Source organism: Quercus robur, chromosome 11 (assembly GCF_932294415.1).
Source record: "Quercus robur chromosome 11, dhQueRobu3.1, whole genome shotgun sequence".
NCBI classification, from domain to species: domain Eukaryota; kingdom Viridiplantae; phylum Streptophyta; class Magnoliopsida; order Fagales; family Fagaceae; genus Quercus; species Quercus robur.
The window spans coordinates 5,763,151-5,785,515 of NC_065544.1; the positions used below are offsets into that span (position 1 = coordinate 5,763,151).

Consider the following 22,365-nt stretch of genomic DNA (forward strand, 5'->3'; position numbering starts at 1 on the left):
TTCTTTTTCCTTTCCCATTCTCAATTCTCATACCATTCCTTCTCTTCCACAGTGCATTTTATGTTACAAAATTCTTCTTCTTCTTTATCTTCTTTTGTGCTACTTAAGTATAATTTCTAATTATTTTATTATTTTCTTTTTTAGTTCAATTTCTACTGAGAGTTATGAAACTAATTTTGAATTTATTTACTATAGTTGTCTAATCTAGTTGAATTTAAATTCTATTTATTTTATGGCTTCTTATAGTGATTTTATTATATTTAATTTCTATGAATATCATTTCTTGTAATTGTAAATATAGTATATTTTTGTTATATATTGATATTTAATTTCTATGAATGTTATGGACTTATGGTTTTTCATAAAAATAGGAAAAACGCAAGATAAAAAATGACTTTTAGATGCTCAATTGGGTGTGTAGCTTCATATTTTTGAGTGGTAGTAAAAATAACACTAATAAAAAAAAAATTGATATAATAATATTGCAGTATTATATATGAGTTATGACTTATACATTGGATTAAAGATTAAAAAAAAAAAAAAAAACACTAGTGCATGTAAACATGTATGTATGTATATAGTATGTCGTGGTTTGCATTTTTCTTGAATCACAAATCAATAGAATGGTTTTACCTCGGCCCCCTTGAACAAAAATTTCTAACTCCACCCCTGATGGGCGGGAACGGAGGTGGGGCACCCTTACTCTGATCTCACCCTGCCCCATTTTCATCTCTATCCACACCTATAATCATCATCACTCTTGACCTTGATACCACTACATTCACCATACAACCTCTATGTTGATATTGGGCCCGTGTGGCTTGAATTGCCAAGTCCAAATTTGGTCACCTTAGTTGATTGAATCCTAGTTGTAAAGGGAATGCTCTTGCCGACTTGGTAATAACACACACACACACACACACACACACACACACACACATATATATGTTGTTATGTGCGGCACTAAATAGATATAATTAGAGAATTCCTAAAACCTAGCAGCAGCCACATAAGAAGAAGAATAGTGTTTTCTTGTCTTGTGGGTGAGAGAGAGTTAGGGTGTAACTGGAATTTGGGTTTCTTGAGAGTGTTCTTGTGCACTATTGTATCTCCCTAATTTTTTATAGTGAAATTTCTCCGTCGTCTCCGTGGAGGTAAGCAGTTTGCCGAACCACGTAAATTCTTGTGTTCGTTGTGTGTGCTTGTTATTTAATTTCCGCTTATTTGCTGTTATTTATTTGAGTCTTGGGGTGCTATCTGCACAACAAGTGGTATCAGAGCTAGGTTAGGATTCAATCTTTTGAATACAGTAAAGATGTCAAGCACAAAGTATGATGTAGAGAAGTTTTGTGGTAAGGGAAATTTTTCACTTTGGCAAAGGTGAATGAAGGATCTCCTGATTCAACAAGGAGTTCACAAGGCCTTGCTTTGGAAGGAGAAGAAACCGGAAACAATGAAGGATGTAGAATGGGTAGAGATGGATGAGAAAGCAGCTAGCACTATTTGCCTTAACCTTGGTGATGAGGTCATTCACAACATCCTAGAAGCAAGACCACAAAGGAGGTTTAGGAAAAACTAGAAGATCTTTATATGAGAAAGAATCTGACGAACAAGTTGTACGTGAAGAAGCAACTGTATAGTTTGCATATGAAGGAGGGTTCAAATATGTTGGAGTATCTTAACACGTTTAACATGTTGAACACCCAACTGTCAAGTTTTGGGGTGAATTATGAAGACGAAGATAAAGTGTTACTCTTATTAGCATTGCTTCCTACTTCTTTTGATCATCTAATGACTATGTTGATGTACGGGAAAGAGACTATAGTACTCGAGGAGGTGACTAGTGCTCTCCTGTCACACATAAAGATGAAGCAAGATAACGATGGTTCTCAAACTGATGGACTTATTGTAAAGTCTGAGTCAAGCAATAGGGGTAGAAGCAGGTTAAGAGGACGAAACTCCAACAGAAATAGATCACAGTCTAAATCACGTGCAAAGAAAGATGTAGAGTGCTTTTTTTGTCACAAGAAAGGGCACTGCAAGAATCAGTGTAAATAGTTGAAAGTGCATTTAGAGGAGAAGAAGAATGGAAAGAAGCCCCTAGAATCAGCTAGTGTTGCTGAAGAAACATCAGATGACAGTGAAGTTGGTGCAGATTTACTTTCAGTCTTATCAAGTAACAATGTTTTATTGGAATCTTGGGTTTTAGATTCAGCATGCTCATATCATATGACTCCAAAGAAAGATTGGTTTGACACGTATAAGCCTTACAACGGTGGTATGATCCAAATGGGTAATGATGCTATATGCCCGGTTATTGGGATTGGTACCGTGAAGATCAAGATGTTTGATGGAGTTGTGAGAGTTCTTAGTAATGTCAGACATGTTCCAGATCTTATAAAGAATTTAATTTCTTTGGGAGTATTGGATGATTTAGGCTATTCATACTCATCAAAGGGTGGAATCATGAAGATTACCAAAGGTGCTTTGATGGTGATGAAGGGATAGAAAATAAGCACACTTTACAGATTGATTGGGAGCACAGTTGTAGGAAGATTTGCAGTCACCACTTCGGTGGAGTCCAGCACCGACGACACAAAATTATGGCATATGCGACTTGGCCATATTGGTGAACGTGGTATGTTAGAGTTGCACAAGAGAAATTTATTGAAAGGGGTGAAGACATGCAAGCTAGACTTCGGCAAGTATTGTGTGTATGGGAAGCAGCATAGAGTTAGTTTCAAGACAGGCTCTCATACAAGTAAGGGTGTTCTTGACTACATTCATTCAGATGTTTGGGGTCCAGTATCAGTTTCTTCTCACAGCGGTGCTCAATACTTTGTTAGTTTCATTGATGACTACTCTAGAAAGGTATGAATTTATTTTATGAAGCATAAGTCTGATGTGTTTGGCATATTTAAAAAGTGGAAATCACTGGTTGAAAATCAGATTGGCAGGAAAATAAAATACCTTAGAATAAATAATGGACTAGAGTACAGAGATAAAGAATTCATAAGATTTTGTGAATTAGAAGGCATTACTTGTTACTTCACAGTTAAAGGAACTCCACAGTAGAATGGGGCTGCAAAGAGAATGAACAGAACCTTAGCAGAAAGAGCCAGATGCATGAGATTGAATGCAGGGTTGCCTAAGGTATTTTGGGTAGAAATAGTTAACACAGGAAGCTTCATTATTAATAGATCTTCATCATCAGCCATAGATTTCAAGATTCCAGAAGAGGTTTGGTCAGGTAGACCAATTGATTATTCGAGTCTAAAAATCTTTGGTTGTCCAGCTTATGTGCATGTGCAGAGTGGAGAGCGTTCTAAATTGGATTTGAAGTCAAGAAAATGCGTATTTCTTGGTTTTGAAAAAGGTGTTAAAGGCTACAGGCTTTGGGATCCAATCTCAAAGAAAATGGTGACTAGCAGAGATGTCATATTTGATGAAGCCTTTATGTTGAAACAGAATGAAGCAGAGTTATATGATGATAGTCCACAGGAGAAATTAACTGTTGAGGTGGAGTTTGATGAGAATAGTTCACCCAATGATAAGGGTGATGTTGAGATTGATCCACAACAGCAACAAGAAGAGCCTTATTCAATTGCTAAAGATAGAGAGAAGCGAGTTCACAAAGCACCACAGAGATATGGCTTTGAAGACATGGTTAGCTTTGCTCTCATAACTAGCAGTGGAGATCCATTGTCTTATAGGGATGTAGAAGAGATGGGGTCACTACAGAAGAATAAGATTTGGGAATCCTCCAGTATGTTGACAAAGTCAGTTCCAACAGATAAGTTCAAGAGCTACTTGGACTTGGTTGGTGTTTGCAGCTTGTGAGCCTTAAAGGGTTAAGGTAGAGGTGATGGAGGAGTTTGCTCGTGTAGCTTGATCAATTCAAGCCAAGGTGGAGATTTGTTGATATTGGGCCCGTGTGGCTTGAATTGCCAAGCCCAAATTTGGTCACCTTAGTTGACTGAATCCTAGTTGTAAAGGGAATGCTCTTGTCGACTTGGTTAATAACACACACACACACGCACAAACACACACACACACATATATATATATATATATATATATATATGTTGTTATGTGCGGCACTAAATAGATATAATTAGAGAATTCCTAAAACCTAGCAGCAACCGTATAAGAAGAAGAATAGTGTTTTCTTGTCTTGTGGGTGAGAGAGAGTTAGGGTCTAATTGGGATTTGAGTTTCTTGAAAGTGTTCTTGTGTACTATTGTATCTCCCTAATTTTTTATAGTGAAATTTTTCCGCCGTCTCCGTGGAGGTAGGCAGTTTGTCGAATCACGTAAATTCTTGTGTTTTTTGTGTGTGTTTGTTATTTAATTTCCGCTTATTTACTGTTATTGATTTGAGTCTTGGGTTGCTATTTGCACAACACTCTATGAAGCCAAACATTGTCAAATGTCAATCCCAGTAATCATGATCTTTTTCTTTTTCTTTTTTGATCTCGTTATCATGATCTTAATGATGGTACAATACTACAATGCATCAAATTTGCACAAAGTTTATGAAGTGCTAGAAAGTATAATATACCATTTTACAAAAGAAGAGGACAACCAGTATTGGGTCCTAGACGGTTGGTAGAATTCAGGCATTGTACCAATTTGTAGCTTAGTTATAAAATTATAAGAGAAATAATGTCCGCTAGCTGCTATGTTTCTACTTGATGCATTGTAGTTATCTTTGAATTTGGCAAAACCACACAAAGCATTGTGGTCCGTTTAAAATTCAACTGGTCGGTTGCATTTAGTTTCCTGTCAGACTTGAGACCCTAGACTCTAGGTCTTGTGAAATCATTCAGCATGGGTTTGCATTTAGCTTCAGACTTTATTCTGAAGCCTCTCCTCTTTTTTTTTTTTTTTTTTTTTTTTTTTTTTTTAAATTATATTAACTTCTGTCGAGCTTTAATAAAATTTTAGAAACTTTGTTCTTATTTTTATAAATGATTTAGTTCAAGTCATATCTAATATAACTTTAAGCAATGTTACACTACCTAATATTTTCTAATTAGATACAAATTTTGACAAATTTACCGTTAGATTACGACGAAAATGGTACTGTAGCACCTTTAGGCGAAATGTATGGAAATTTACTACTGTTTCGAAAATAAGTAGCAATGTACCATTTTTTTGATACTCAAGTTCATGGAAATCGAGTTCTTAATGGTACTTGAGTTCCATCAAATTTTTTTTGGCTATTTTGAAGGTTATTTTTTCAAAGAACTTGAGTACCATTTAGAACTCGATTTCTCCAAACTCGAGTGCCAAAAAAGTGGTAGATCCCTACATATTTCCCAAACAATGGTATATTCATATATATTTCCATGAACAGTGGTAGAAGGCCATTTTGACCGTTGGATTACATTATCTTCACATATTCTCCATGCTTGCAAAATTTCAAAATAATCTAAAATCAATAGTCATGTCATCAATCTCATCTAAAATTATTAGATGGTATAACATTCCATATCCAATTACATGCCACAACAAATTGAGGCAAAGTACAGTTTCCAAATTAAAATCTCATTGAAAATAATTTTGGATATGTTTACTAACTATACTGGTCCAATGATATGAAAGATTGATCAAGAAAAATAACTATCTTAGGTAGGGATGGCAACTTAACTAGGGAGGTAGAGGGGATTATATAAGGAAAATAACTATCTTAGACATGTTTTTATGAACGTCACTATAGGCAGCGTTTTTTTGTAGTGCCACACTATAACTTGTTTTGGGCGAGGAAACCCTTGTGTGTGGGGATGAAGTTGTGATCCCTAGCTAATCTTAGGTGGCTATGTTCCATTTCCAAAAATAAGAGAAAACTTCTGATATTTTATTATAATTTATCTTTACTTTTAAGGCAAAAAATAAAAAATATGCTTTGGGTTGGGATAATTTAAAACATATCTCATGTATTATTAATTTAGTCTTATTGATCAATGCGTTATTACTTATTAGAAATGACAAAATTGACTCACCAATCTCATGTTCGTCAAGTATAAGTTAAATGATATAAAAATGTATATATAATAAAATGAAAATTGAGCGTTTGATGCGTGCAGTAGCCTCTAGTCCAACCCTCTCTCTCTCTCTCCATATATATATATATATATATATATATATAAATATAACTACCTACTCTTTTTTTTTTTTCTTTTTGAGTAAAAGAGGGATTTATTATTATAAAACGCTATTATATAAATTTTGTCCTAGTACCATTCCAGATAGATGGCTATAAGCAAAAGGGATTATATGGCACTCTCTAGGAGTATTTATATTTGTAAAAGATCCCATACATAATTCTCTGTTTTCCTTTTTATTTTGGGCCTATGGCTATTGAATTTCTACTTGTTTGTATCATAGTCCTAGAGGAATTGTGTGTAAAATGGAGTATTTTGGGTCTGTTGTTGTTGTTTCTAGGTTTTGTGCTTTGTATTAATTTTTTTCTTTGTTCCTATAATTTGCTGCTCAAGGTCTTATTCCAGTTGGTGTGAAAATGTTTTTCACTCATAAAAGAAAAAGAAAAATACATCTGATAGGGATAAATTTTCATAATTGGTAAAGTTTCCAATGGGGATAAATATTTTTAATTGGTAAACTCATTCCTTCTTTTGCTAACTAACGAACCACAATTTTGTTGACTTCTTTAAAATTTTAAGAAAAAAGTTTGACAGAAATGATAAATTTTTACAAACAGTGGAACATAAGATTTTTATTTGGCGGAATAAAAATCCCCAAATCCAATGTATAACCCTCTTCAGGACAGGACCATGCTCTATATGTTAGGATATGAAGCTTAAAGTATATTTTCCTGCATGTCAACCCAATCTCTTGCACCTTTTACCTTTGCCAATGCTTACTTTACCTTTTTATTTTTTATTTTTTTATACAAGATATAAATTTTACTTTAACCTAATTTAAGTATATATATATGTGAAACCTTCTCCTAAAAACTTAAATCCTAATCCTTATTATCTTTGAAAAGCATTCATATATGTAATGTGATCTACAAGAATAATTTCAGGTAAAGTTTGACAAGGATGATTAATATTTAAGACTCTTATGTACAACTGGAACTTTAATTGATTAATAAGGTTGTTCTAAACATCCGTATATAGAAATAAGATCCTTTTGCATTGATTACAGATAATATAGTTGAAAAAAATGTTGAAGGTACTATCAATTTGATTAAAAAACTTATTATTAAAGTGATAATAAATATGATTAGCATTATTATATCAATAATATAGTAATAAAAATAAAATTTTTAATTACTTTTTTTTGTTATGTGTTTTATAAATACGTAGGAAGGAACATAATTAAATAAGTAGAAAGCTTGTGTTAACATGTGTTTAATTATACTAATTGCATGCAATTAACATGTGCTTATTTCATAAAATATGTTGGCCGAAATCCGCATTAAAGAGAATTCATTGCGAGAGAAGAGGGTTGAAAAGAAGGGGGGGAATGAGCTGGTTGATTTGATATGAGGGGAAAAGTAAAGACCCTGGAAGAACAAAAGAAAAGAGTACTAGCTAACTAGTAGGTGTGGAGTCATGTGAGGACATTTATAGTGGGGCTTTGCTGTTTTTTGTTTCGTTAGTGCACATGGGAGATTGTCCATCTTTAGTAGGTGTAAAAGGCAAAGAAAGCATGTGAGTCCATGTGCCCCTCTCCAAATAATATTTTCACACAAACACAAATCTTTGTTAACTTAACACCCAATATTGCCTTTACTCTCAGTAATCGACTCTAGGGTTAGGGCATTCCCCCTCTCTCTCTCTCTCTCGATTTTAAAATTTATTTTAATAATAAAATAGGGATTAGTAGGTGTGTTTATTGTCTTTAATTACTTCACTTAAGCCCTGTCATAGATGACATAGGACCACCCGAGTATTAAATGTAGTGTACAACTACTCGAACTCACAATCTCAAACTCGTTGCAAGGACTTCTTACTATTAAGTGACCTTCTTAGGTAGTATTTCACACACACTCGTGCATGCAAACATAAATTTGGACTTCCTTATCGCTCCAATTATTTTGTGGGCTGGTGTCCATATGTCAAAGAGTGTTTGGTGGGCACGAGTTTTATGGGGGCAGGGGCTAGAACTAGGATAAGGTAGTTACACGTCTATTCTTTGTTTAAAATCCCAGGTGCTTTAAAGCACTGCAAAGACTTTTGCCTCTATATTAGTGTAGTAGAGAGTAATAAAAACCAATACTCTCTATCTCTCTTCTATATTTGTCTTGAATAAGCTCCTTGATTTAACAACTACATCTACTATAGCCGTTATAACCACCAAGGGTATATCTTTTGCACATTTATGTTAATATGTTCCCCATCTTTTTCTTCTTCTTCTTCTTTAATAATGTTGTCTTCCATTTGTACTCATCTTTCTTTGCTATATTTGGTGGCAGCATTGTTCATTTCTTGGAAATTATGGACTGGCAACTGAGTAAAAGAAGACGTGTTTATTCCCTTGAACCAAACGAAAAAGTAAGTGCCTTGTTTGCAAGAAAATATGTCAATCACTTAGTACCAGCTCTGAGGAAGATCAACCAATTGTCTTCAGCTAAAAATGGTGTGTATGAAGTGGAGAAAATTGTTCGACATGAGGTGGACATGGCAATGGTATCGTCCGCCGAAGAATTTGCATGGAGTCGTGCCTTGAAACAAAAGCTTCAAAGAAATACTGTCAATGCAGGTGGATTCCAAAACTCTTCCTTTCATCATCTAACATCTTTAAACTGTAATTTCACTTGTGGGCAGAAGAGCAATTGCATTATTGATGAAAAGGGTTGTGACAGTTCATCACTGCCTCCTGTTTCTAAAGCATTGATCCCAATGAAATTTTCTCAAAACCCTAATACCAAACCGGAAATTAAGAAGCCCATTAGGGCTAGGAGACTACTTTTGCCACTAAAGGAAGAGAATATAGAGGAAAATGAAGAGGAGAAGATTAGCTGCCAGTTGAAGAAACTGAGAAACATTTTACCAGGTGGAAATGAGATGGGTGTTGATGTATTGCTCACAGAACTGGGAAGCTATATAACCTGTCTTGAGTTGCAGGTAAATGTACTTCAGTGTCTAGGCCAAACGCACTGATCAGCTAAATAATTTTTTTTTTCAATTATAGGAATAATCTTATGCGTCTAGCATATTATTGCTGTTATCATATTTCTTGTGTTGTAAATATAGGTGGACATGGACCTAATTATTTAGTGAAGAAGGGTTAAAAGAAAGCACTTTTGTTCTTTCTTTGATTGTTTAGTAATAATGTGTGAAAAGCATGTGGTTTATGTAATATGATGTAAGCTTTTGATACGATACCTTCTTCAATTGAGTCACTCGTATCCTTTATTATACAAATGAGTTAAACTTTTATTAAAGGAAACAGCTATGGGAAAATGTCAGATATTTGCATGAAACACTACAGCCAGCTAAAGCTGCAAACTCCAAAACAATCAAAAAGTGGATCATAAGTGTTAATGTTTTAGACCCCGGTTATTGAATTACATCAGTGAATTAGCCAAGTGGTTAAATTAATCCAATTATGTCAAATATCAATTATGCATGTAAACAATATAAGCATGTAATGACAAAATAATGCATCACCAATCGTACAAAATCAAACACAATGGACATGGTTGAAAGTTCAATTAGTGTATAAAACACTAATGAATGTTTAGACCCTTAATTTCAACAATACCAACACAAGCTTATACACAAACAATATATGTGCGGAATGATGAATATAAGCTATATCTAAATTGGTAATTAAAACACTCTAAACCATAATTAATCACAAACATAGCTGCAATTAAAAGGTAAAGAGTAAGGGAAGAGAGATGCAAATACAAAAATAACACCGGCATGTGTTATCGAAACGGAAACTGAAGAATTCGGCGAAAAACCTTTCCGCTGCTCTCCAAGCAGTCAAATAATCCACTAAAGAATAAAGTTTGGATACATGAATAGTAAAAGACCCTCCAAGTCTAATTTACTCAATGCACCTAAGCCCTCCAAGCTTCTTGCTTCAATAGGGTTGCCTAACCTTGTCTTCTTTAGCTTCTCGGATCCTGCAATAAGCTCCATATTGCATCCGCCATCCTTGGCATCTTCCAATGATTCCCAAGCTCAAAAAACACTCTCAACACTCTAAATGGGTGTGTGTAGTGTTTGGGTACAAATCTTCTCTTAATGGGTATAACAATGGGAGAGGGAATGAGAAGAGACTACAAAGATTTCTCTCTAGGAATGAGTAGCTCTCTCTAATGGGGTAGGTGTGTTGTAGAAACCTCTCTTAGAGTTTTTCTCTCAATAGGCTCCTTACCATTTTTGTGGGTAATGATGGTATATATAGTATGAGTGATAAGGAAATACGAAAAGTCACATTTCTACTAAACAAGGCATTCTGGCAACTCACTCTTGCGACTAGAACAAGTCGCAAGTTTAATTGTCAGGCCAGACTGTACTTTTTGTCTTGTAGTGTCCAGCTATCATGACTCTTCAGCTTCCGGTATGTGCTCCTCATATGACTTTTAGCTGTCTTGATCAAATCACCACCACTTAATACTAAACCCAATACAAATAAGTCCCACAAAAATACAAGGAAATAATTTTATGCAATTACAACACCTTTTTGTCATGGAATAAGCCAATACAAATGTTATGAGAAAAATCATAACTTAACAATGGTGATATGGTAATGTAGAGAAAACTGTTGGAAAAACTATTCCAAAGGAAAAACTACTGTGGGTGAAACCTTCCTTAATGAATCAAATTCACTATAGTAAGATAAATTTTACAATCCAAGGAAAAACATTTTCCTAGACTCTACCACCTGTACATAATTTACACACACACACACAAAACTTTCACTACACAATAATGTCTGGAGTCTTCAACAATATGAATTGCTTCCACGAATGGTGTACCTATGATCACGATTAGAACCTTCGACTGACTCGTAGAACCTCTTAAAGGTTTTCTTCACAATAGCAAGTCAGTAGTAGGTGATATGGCTTTAGTTTCTTCACTATTTGATCTTCAAATCTACTTGAATTCTCCGGTATGGTAAATTCAATTGAGAGAAACTTGGTTCGAAAACGCATAATTTGGTCTTTCTCTCCTTAAAAAACCTCTCTTGGGTCAACTTATAATTTTCCCCTAATATCCCAACAACTAGGACTCAAATTGGTGTTAGAACAAACAAGTTGTTGGGTCTTTTGTGTTGTTGATTCACACAGTCTTGCTTGCAAATTTGTAATCTAATTACTATCAAGGTAAATTGATCAATTGAAAGGAATTGAGCTTGGAGTTGAGATTACAAATAGTTCACTTTCTTGAGTTGTTCGAGACTCGATCGTTCGAAAGAAATTGAGATTGGAGTTAATGTTACAGAATCTTCATATTCTTGACCTCTTCTTCAACAGTCATTGAGTTTTCAACTTGATCTTCAATTACAACTCTAAGATATAAAAAAACAAATTCACAAGTTAACATGGTTTTCCAAGACTAAAACATATAGTGTGAGTTTTTAGACCCCTTAAAACAAAATTTGATTAACCTAATTAATTAGCCAAGTTATTACTTAGTCCAAATTCCAGATCTAGATTATCACAATCAAACAATCATATCATGCATAGCAGCGGAAATATAAATAACACAATGATATGATGACCCAGGAAACCAAACCGGTAAAAACCTGGGGAGGATTTAACCTAACTATTCTCAAAGTAAACCTGAATCCACTATGAAAGAATCGAAACTTTACAATAGGATTTAGACCGCTAACATCTTATTACTACCCACCAGTAGAAATTTACTGACATGACCACGTGCAAGCTCCGAGACCACGGACTCCTTCTTTCTTGGATTCTCCAGCAAGTACAAGCACACCCGCTTGTGTTTCTTTAAACTTCTATAACAGCAACTGAATGATCATCAAGCTCTTGAAGAAATCTTCTTCTTGATAATCCTAAGCTTGTGTAAAGGAAAGCTCCTTACAGATCTCACAAGATATTTACACAAACCACAATATGAGTAACTTCTAAAACGTGTTTAGGGTTTGCCTTATATACCTAGGGCAAAAGCATAAAACCCTAAACGTTTTAATGAGCTAGGGCTAAGTTGGAATTCTGCAGAAAAACGCATTCTGCCCGACTTTCGATTGGTCGAGCTTAAGTTTCGATCGATCGAGTTAGGCCGAAATACACTATCAATTTTGTATCAGCTTGAATCCAACTTTACATAAAAGACACAACTTTGAGCAAGTCTAAACAAGACTAAACAACTTGTTTGTTTTGATCATGATTTGCCAACAATACACATTAGAGTTCTAAATACATTAGTTCCTAAGTCTTTAGAACCTAACATATAGAACTAACATGGAGAAAATTTAGCTACAAAATTGGTTATTGTTTACGGCTACAACCTTATTCATTATCTTTTTATTGAAAGTAAATTTTAACAAATCTACCATTGGACCACATCTTCTTCTTATATTTTCTATGCTTGCAAAGTTTCTAGAAAATTAAAGATCAATTGTTATGTCATTAATAAATTGTTTAAATTGCAAGTTTTTGTAATTTAAAATTATGCATAAAATATGAGTTTATAAATCATATAGTAAATAATATTCAATTGACATAAAATTTAATATTCGTATTAAGAGCATAAAGAACATGCAATTCAACAGTTAGATTTCCAAAATATGTAGTAATATTTATTTTATTGAGTACGGTTGTAGTCTTAGGCTATAACCAATTTTGTAACTAAATTTTGTCCAACTAACATTAAGGACTAAGCATTACATTCGGTGCTCTAATTCTCCTTTAAAAAAAAGAAATCTACTCCCCAATTACTACATAGCATACTATTCATTATGGAATTCTTTTTTTCTTTTCTTTTTTTACAATGCTCAACCCTTGCTTTAATATTTTATATTATTATTGTGAATTCAAGCATTCTTTTACAAGAAATGTTGTTTTGAAAGAGCATTAAAGAGGACTAAAAGAGTTACCAAAAAATCATAATTTGCCCTTCATGAAACCTAAAGATTGTGTTTGGAATGTTCCCCTCTTTCATCCTTATTTGGTGGTAACTTCATCTCAAATAGAATTTAGAAAATATGGTTGCCCTAAAAGGATCATGCAAAAGCTAATCCACCATTAACATATATAGGTAATTTATCTAAGATCGTGTTCATGTTAAGGGCTCTATAATCAATGTAGATTCTCTAACTATCATAAGTTTTCTTTGCTAGCTATACAAGAGAATAAAAACTAAAAAAGATCTTTGGTTGGACATCAATGCTCTTATTTTAATAGCTCACTAATAATCTTTTCTCCCATTTTGTTGTTGGTAAGGATACCTATAAGGCCTAACACAATTTGTTAATTTTTTTTCTTTCAAATAAATTTAGTGCTCATGAATTTTAACTAGGATTGAGCATTTGGTTTTTTCAAATACCTTACTAAAGTTCTATAAGAACTCATTGATTCTTTTGATCACTACCCATAGTCTTCTCACATTATTCATCAAGTGCAATTATTTATAATATCAACCCTCTTTTCTTAGTAGTTGAACATTTAAGCAAGTTATTTCCTTCATGGATGCTTAAATATGTAGGCCTTATCCTTATAACATAATCCCTTCCCCCAGTAGCATAATCCCCTTCCTTTCATGGTTAAAACTCATGGTCATTTGTAGGAAATCGCATGAATAGACCCTAAAGTACTTAACCCTTAGATGCCCAACACAATATCATAGCCCCCAAGATAAGTATATAAACATCATTACAAAAATGTATTACCTTGCACATGAAGGGGACCTAATGTGCATACCCCTTTACTTTGATCACTGATCCATTTGCTATCTTGATTTTATGTTTCTGTGAATTGGTCAAGGGCAATTGAGTATTAGAGTCTTGACGGAAGGATCCAAGAAATTCTTAGTACTCCTTGTGTCAACCAATTTTACCATCAAATGCCTTTTGATTTGCCCTAAAAGCCCTATAGTTCTCTTAGGTTAGGACTCCCTAGCATACACAAAGAATTTTGGCAACTCCATAGTAGATCTTGCTTCTTCATGTAAGACTTACATTCCTTATACATATAATTCTTCTAGTTTTACTAATTATTTTCTTCTTGGAATAGTATCCCCTATTAAATATAGTGTGGAGGGTTTTTCATTGAAAACCCCATATTGCATGTAAGGTTGAATTTATTCAACCATCTAATTGGCTTTATTTCGTACCAAATTTGCTCGTATTTCAGCATTTAGTAACCCTGTATTTAGGTGGGCTTGTTGTAAGGGTAGTGAGTGAGATAGAGTGAAGTTTGCTCAAGAGTGTGCAAGAAAACAGAGACTCGCGGCTTGGCCTCGCGGGTGACTCGCGGCTGCAAGCCGCCAGACGCAGCACACGTGCCAAGCATGCTAGAAGGTGAACAGTCATGTTAGTTGGAGCACTACAGGACAAAACAAGACAACTGGCCATATGGTTATCTCGCTACTGGATCTTGCGACTCAGTCAAGTCGCGAGGCCAAGTCGCGAGCCAGCCCTGTTTTGAAAAACCTGACGTTTCACATTCCTCTCTCACCCTAGTATATATACCCCTTATACCCATAAAAGAAAGAGAGCTTCCTGAGAGAATTTTGAGAGAGAAACCCTAGAGTAAAACAAGATTGATTCATTTATAATCTTTACATAAGTGCCTCTTCAAATTCCTCAACTCTCTTCCTCTCCATTGCCAAACCCTTGAGAGGCTTTTTACCAAAACCTTGTTCTCACCATATCCATTACTGTGAGAGGGCTGTTTGGTGTTCTGGGAAGCAGTTAGGAAGGAACCAATCTTCATTGGTTGATGCTATGGTCTAGTAGCGGAATCCGGGAAGTTAGAAAAGAAAAAGGTTTGGCGCAACCTCGTTGGAGCAAGAAGCTTGGAGGGCTTAGGTGCACTGGGTAGATTAGGCTTGGAGGGTCTATTGCTGTCCATGTATCCCAACTACATGTTTTAGTGGATTGTTTACCGCTTGGAGGGCGGCGGAGAGGTTTTACGCCGAGGGCTTCGGTTTCCTCTTCGATAACACATCACGTGTTGTCTTTGTGTTTGCATCTTCCTTCCCTTTTATCTTTGCCTTTTATTATCTGCTATGGGTTGTGATTTTAATTTGGCTTAGATAGTTTATCCAATTCTATATTATAGCTTATATTAATTTTCCGCACACTAGTTATTTGACATAATGCTTGAATTGGTTAATTTGTAAATTGGGGGTCTAAACGTTCAAGGGTGTTTATACACATATTTGAACTTTCAATTGGTATCAGAGCGGGTACACTTGTTTTGGTTTTATTACCTAAGTGTGATCTTTGACCCCTTGTGTGTTTTTCCATGGATAATGCTTTGTATGCTTCTATGGATATTGTTGATTGTAACATGTCATGTGTTTGTGAAAATGCCTCTATGAGTGTTAATCCTCATAATTGTGATGACATGTTACTTGAATCTATGAGTGTTGTTGACAAACTCTTGAAGAAAGGAGCTAAGAAGTTTCAAAAGAATTTGAGCAACTTAGTTTGTGAAAAGGATGATTTGATTGCTAAACTCAATGAATCCAACAAATTGGTTGAGAAATATAAGAATCTTGCTGAAATTTCTCTTGAAAATCTGAAAGAGTTTGAATGTTTAAATAAGGACTTGGATGCTAAACTTGTTTTGTCTAACAAACTTGTTGATGATCTTAAATCTGAAAATAAATCTCTTAAGATGCATGCCAAGTGTTTGATTGCTGAACCTGTTGCTAAAATGGAAGAAAATATATGTTGCAATCATGTTGTGGTACCCGATTTTGTGCATATTGTGTGTTCTACCTCAAAGGACAAATCGGTGTACATTCCTCCACACAAAAGAAATCAAAAAGTGGAGAGAAAGGCTCTTAAGCCTAAGCCTCTGTTTAGGTCCCAATCTAGGGAATTGAGTGGATCTAAGTTTGTTCCTACTTGCCACCATTGCGGTGTGATCGGTCACATAAGACCCCAATGCCCCAAGTTAAAAAGAGAACAAACCTTTGTTGTTAGATCCTTTCCCAAAAAGCCTAATGGACCTAAATACATTGTGTGTCACCATTGTGGTGCCTTTGGTCATCTAAGACCTCATTACTCTAAGTTTCAAGCTCTTAAAAGAATCAAAAGAAAAGAGAAACTTGAGCTTTTTGGAAGTTGTGCTTTGAGAGCTAAACCGGATTGGATGGAAAATGGTAAGTTGTTGAAGAAAGTGGTTAATGCTCTTACCTCCTTGTCTATGTGCATCTCCGGTTTTCATTCTTCCAACCCTCATCTCACTTCCCATGAGAAACTCATTCCAAACAATCATTCCGTTTGGATGAGGAAGGGTTCCTATGGTTGAGCTTTTGCGCTTTTGGTCATTGATCTAATTCTTTCGATCTTTGTAGGACCCTTCATGCATTATATGTCATAACTTCATGCATTTTGTGCATCTTGCATTTATTTATATGCATTGTTTCGTTTTTGATCTTACTTTTATGTTTCTGTTTTGTGTGAGTAAAAATCCAAAACCACATAAAAAGTGAAAAATTCAAAAAGTTTGATCGTATTTGTTTGAGCACATATCACATGTGAGTTTGGTCTTGTACCTTTGTACAAATGGCTTTGTGCATTTTCGAGCTTAGCTTGTTATTTTTGCACTTATATCTTTGTGGGAAAAATCTTGACATCTTTGTGTGATTGTTGTAAATCGATCTTCAAGTTTGTCATGAATGATTAGTCAATAGTCATGTTGGTTTTGATACTTGCGTAGACTTGTGCTTATATCTCTTCCCACTTTTTTTATTTTATTTTTTTTGCTTAAAGAGCTCAATAAACGTAAATCTCAAAATGAAAAGAGATAATGAGCTGCAAAAGCCGTCGCATATACTAGTATTTGACTAGGAAAAAGGGAAAGCGACTTGTATTGAAAATGTTTGATGCCCAAAAGCCAAAGGCTTGTTCATCAAATTGAAATATCAAAAATTTCAGGCATCAATCTCAAAAATGAGATGTATTGCTCAAAATGAGTTGTATTGATTCAAAATGATCTAATGATATGAATTGTAAGAAGCCAAATGAAAAGCTTCAATCTTATGTAATCATTTTCTTGTGGGAGGTCATATATGTTTATTTCTATAATTGAGATAGACCACTTGACTTAGTACTAGTTGTGTATGACTTGATTGAATTGATCATTGAAGCTTCACTCTAAACTAAGGACTATTCCATATTTGATAATTGATACACACACACAACACACATGCCTAATGTTCAATAAATGTCTTATTCATTTATTAAATTGTACTTGTCTAAATGTGATGTGTGTGTGCTCAATCATATATGGTTCAATCCAAAAAGATTTTTGATCATTTTATATGTTTTTGGAAGTGATTTTTATCAGTCTTTGTGTTCATGTTTAGTGTTTACTTTGTTTTTCATTGTTTAATCATGTTCTGTATTGAAAAACAGGTGTCAGAGTTTTCGCGGCTCAGCTGGCGACTCGCCAGTCGCGAAACCCCAGTCACGAGTTCATCCAGAAGCTTTTGGCGACTCACTCGCGGCTTTCTCGCGACTCGCGAAAATTTTTGCGACTGAAACTCGTGACTCGTGGCTTGCTCGCAACTCATTCGCGACTCGCGAAAATTTTCGCGACTGAACCTCACGACTCGCCTAGTCGCGAAACGCCCAGAAACAGCTTTTTAAAGGGCTTTTTGTGGGAAACTTTTTTTAAACCTCTCCCATCCTCTCTAAAACCCCTCTTTCAATATTTTTACATCAAAACCCAACCAATTTGAATGATTTTTCATTCCATTAACATTTTTAAGGTATTTATAAACTATTTTCATTAATTTTGATCCTTAGATTATGTTTTGGAGAGTTTTGTGCTTTTGGTTGGGATTTTTATCATAGGGGTTGGGAAAACTTAATTTTTATCAAATTTCTTCATGGGTTTGGTTTCTTTTGCTGATTTGCATTGGATGTTGGCCCCTTGTGGCAGATAGAACATGTATCAAGGGTGGATTTCATGATGTTCATGCATTGTTTCACATTATTGTTCATAGTGTGCATGCTAGGTGTTTGATAAAATGTCTCTTAGACATTTTCTTGCTTGTATGGACTCCGATGAGTACCAAACTTTGGGGTTTCTCATGTTTCCTCATTAGGAACATGTTTGATTCATTGGTTGTGTATTTAACATACCTTGCCCCACATGTGCATTTTTCATGCATTGGTCATGCATTGCACTTAGCCACCTCTTGCACACACCTTTACTACCCTTATCATGCATTGGTCTTGATCTTGCTTCTTCATCCTAGCATGTCATGTTTACCTTATATTTTGTAGCATGTTACTTTGTCTTAGGTTTGAGCTTCATTTTCTCATTCATCTCGCATCCCTCATGCATCATTAGTATTGTTCGTACCTTCATCTCTTGCCCTCATTTCTTCTTGACCCTTTGTCTATTCCAAACAAAAAGGGGGAGAGTGTACTCTAGAGAGTATACCGGAGAGTTTTTGTCATTTCTATATGACTCTTGTGCACATCCTTAGGGGGAGAAATTCTATTTCTTGTGCACATTTATAGGGGGAGAGATTTTCCATTGTGGAGATGCATATAACAAGGGGGAGAAGACATTGTGTTAACTAGAAAACTTTGTTCTGTTTGTTTTCTTGTTGGTTTTATGGTGCTTTGAGTTATGCTTTGTTGTTCTCATTGCATCATGTTTGTATTTTGGACATGCATATATCCCTATGCTATTGTGCTTCATTGAATGCATGTTCGAATGATCATTTGCTTTTCTTTGTGATCATTGTAGTCATTTCTATTTGACTGTTTTGGTGTTTGATCAAGTTGCTCACATGTTTCACATCTTGTTTACTTGATCGCAATTTACTTGTTACATTATACTTGTCATTTTATTACTTGCTTTACCTTGAGGGTTTAATGTGTTTTGTGCAAGTGTTTTAGGTTACAAGTATATATGTTCCAAGTGCATCACAACTTCTCATCACTTTGAAGGGGAGAAACTTTAAGCACTTTTAGTTTATATTGTTTAAGTTTATATTCAGTATTTTGTGGTTTGTACCCATGTTGCTTTTGTAAGCTTTTAGGGTTATGTTTTATGCATAGTTTGTAGGCTTTATGGTTTGTACCATACTTTATGCAGCCTTTTATGCTTTGTTTAAATCAGTACTTCTATATAAATGTATTGCATTTTCTTTTAAGTACTGTCACTCTTGTGCCCTTGTAGGATTGTTCCTAGATGCATATACTTAGTGTATTATGCATTGGTTGAGTGTTTGGCATGCAAGAGACTTGCATTGAGCTTGTTAGCTTGTATGTCCTAGTGTTCATTTCAAGTGTGAATGAGCATTGTGGTCACTACCTTTTAGTGATTACTTGGTTGATCAAGCCATGGTTTGTTTCTTAACTCCATCTTTGCTTGATCACATATTGCCTGTTTCATATGCATTTCACGATTTTCTGCTTACAATGATCATGGTGTATTGTTGTGTTTCAGGAGTCTTATGTTCATATGATTCAAGTGCTTCACAGCTTCTAGAGTTAGGTGTGAGTGAGTTTTGCTCAACTGTTCTCAACTCACATGTTAAGTCTAGAGTCTGTTTTGGGGTTTTGTCACGGAATAGCCAAAGGGGGAGATTGTAAGGTTGAATTTATTCAACCATCTAATTGGCTTTATTCCGTGCTAAATTTGCTTGTATTTCAGTATTTAGTAACCCTGTATTTAGGTGGGCTTGTTGTAAGGGTAGTGAGTGAGATAGAGTGAAGTTTGCTCAAGAGTGTGCAAGAAAACAGAGATTCGCGGCTTGGCCTCGCAGGTGACTCGCGGCTGCAAGCCGCCAGACGTAGCACACATGCCAAGCATGCCAGAAGGTGAACAGTCATGCTAGCTGGAGCACTACAGGACAAAACAGGACAACTGGCCATTCGGTTATCTCACAACTGGATCTCGCGACTCAGTCAAGTCGCGAGGCCAAGCCGCGAGCCAGCCCTGTTTTGAAAAACCTGACGTTTCACATTCCTCTCTCACCCTAGTATATATACCCCTTATACCCACAAAAGAAAGAGAGCTTCCTGAGAGAATTTTGAGAGAGAAACCCTAGAGTAAAACAAGATTGATTCATCTACAATCTTTACATAAGTGCCTCTTCAAATTCCTCAACTCTCTTCCTCTCCATTGCCAAACCCTTGAGAGGCTTTTTACCAAAACCTTGTTCTCACCATATTCATTACTGTGAGAGGGCTGTTTGGTGTTCTGGGAAGCAGTTAGGAAGGAACCAATCTTCATTGGTTGATGCTATGGTCTAGTAGCGAAATCCGGGAAGCTAGAAAAGAAAAAGGTTCGGCGCAACCTCGTTGGAGCAAGAAGCTTGGAGGGCTTAGGTGCACTGGATAGATTAGGCTTGGAGGGTCTATTGCTGTCCATGTATCCTAACTACATTTTTTAGTGGATTGTTTACCGCTTGGAGGGTGGCGGAGAGGTTTTACGCCGAGGGTTTCGGTTTCCTCTTCAATAACACATCGCGTGTTGTCTTTGTGTTTGCATCTTCCTTCCCTTTTATCTTTGCCTTTTATTATCTGCTGTGAGTTGTGATTTTAATTTGGCTTAGATAGTTTATCCAATTCTATATTATAGCTTATGTTCATTTTCCGCACACTAGTTATTTGACATAATGCTTGAATTGATTAATTTGTAAATTGAGGGTCTAAACGTTCAAGGGTATTTATACACATATTTGAACTTTCATTGCACTTTTCATCACAAAAGTATCATGACCCTTTCTTTCTTCTTTCTTCTTTTTGTGTTGGTGAAATCTTTTGGACTGGGATTCTTTGTTTCTAATCAATATCGGGAAAGCCTATTTGGATGGCCTTTCTTGATTAGAGGTATCAACTTTATGGTCCTTTTGTTGCTTAGTACATAGTCTTCCTAAATCTTGGTTAGCCCAAATACATTCAAGGATATGGGATTTAACATCCTTACTTGTAGCTTAATCTCATCCCTCAAAACACTCATCCCTCAAAACACTCAAGAAACAACTCAAATTGTGGTCTTCATATAGGCCTTTCAACCTTATTGGATATGTTCTCAAATTGAGCCTATACATTGCCACAATAGATCTTTGCCTGATTCTTGTGAGGTATTTTGTGGATTATCATAGGAAGTAGGGCCAAATCTACTTTTAATGCTCTCATAAAGGCTTTCCAACTAATAAAAGCACTTTATTCTTTTGCATCTTGAAACCATACTAAGGCTTCTTTCTTCATGTGGAAAGAAACCATAAGATTGGCCTTGTTCTCCATGTAGAAGGATTTTTCCCTCCAAACTTGGGTGGTCCAATTTCATTACTTACTGATGGTTGCCTTAATTACCTATTGTAATGTCTATTACCCTATTGGGTTCTTGACCCATGTGTTGTGTTTTTAGTTAGAGATTTAAGACATTAAGGGAGATGGTTAACCTAATTTGCTAGCCCTTCCAAGACCTTTTGTTGATAATTGTGTTTGTTAGGTTCTAAAGATTTAGATTTAAATATTTCGAATCATTGTTGTATTGTGTTGGCAAACCGAGAACAAAACATGTTTAGTCTAAGTGTTTAGGAAATGCTTAAATGTGCATGTTTCAAAGGTTCAAGTCCAATTGAGTTCAGAAAAAAGGGAGTGTGATTCTACCTTGCTCGACCGATCGAGAATTAGGCTCGATCAATTGAAAATCACAAGTCTAGTTTTTTCTGCAAATTTTCAAACAGGCCCAAACCCGCGAAAACGTTTAGGGTTTTATCCAAACTTCTCCACATATAAAAGGAAAAACCCTAGCCACGTTTTGTAGTGTTGAAAAATTCTTGTGTATTACTCTTTGTGAAATTTGAGAGGTTTTATACCTTCTAACTACATAAGAATCTATCGGAGCCAAAACTACAATCAAGACTGGTAGAACATAATTGCTGCATCAAGATCATTACTGATGGTGATTTGAAACCTTTAAGTGAGATCTCAAAGTCACAAGCATGGCGGTTTGTGTTGGTGTAAATCCAAGAAGAGAAGGAGTCCGTGAATTTGGAGCTTGCACTTGGTCATGTCAGTAAGTTACTACTGGAGGTAGCAATAGATTTATTTTCCTAGGTCATTATACCGTGTGTTATTTACTTTTCTATATCTTTGCATGATATGATATATTTGTGTTTAACCTAGTTTTGAATATTTAATCTAAGTAATCACTTGGTTAATACATTAGGTTAAACAATCTAGTTTAAGGGGTCTAAAC

The 22,365-nt window shown here is 35.4% G+C and overlaps 1 protein-coding gene across 1 annotated transcript; it reads left to right on the forward strand.

Annotated features, from left to right (window-relative positions):
• The first annotated feature begins 8,170 nt into the window (after window positions 1-8,170).
• On the forward strand, window positions 8,171-9,352 carry LOC126707022 (transcription factor bHLH146). Its single transcript, XM_050406606.1, has 2 exons — window positions 8,171-8,332; window positions 8,446-9,352. The coding sequence occupies exon 2, from the start codon at window positions 8,468-8,470 to the stop codon at window positions 9,131-9,133; it is 666 nt and encodes a 221-aa protein (XP_050262563.1). The 5' UTR covers window positions 8,171-8,332; window positions 8,446-8,467; the 3' UTR covers window positions 9,134-9,352.
• The last annotated feature ends 13,013 nt before the right edge of the window (window positions 9,353-22,365 follow it).

Bases quoted from the DNA above. Each gene is read 5' to 3' on its own strand.
- LOC126707022 (XM_050406606.1), top strand. From the start codon at position 8,468: ATGGACTGGCAACTGAGTAAAAGAAGACGTGTTTATTCCCTTGAACCA.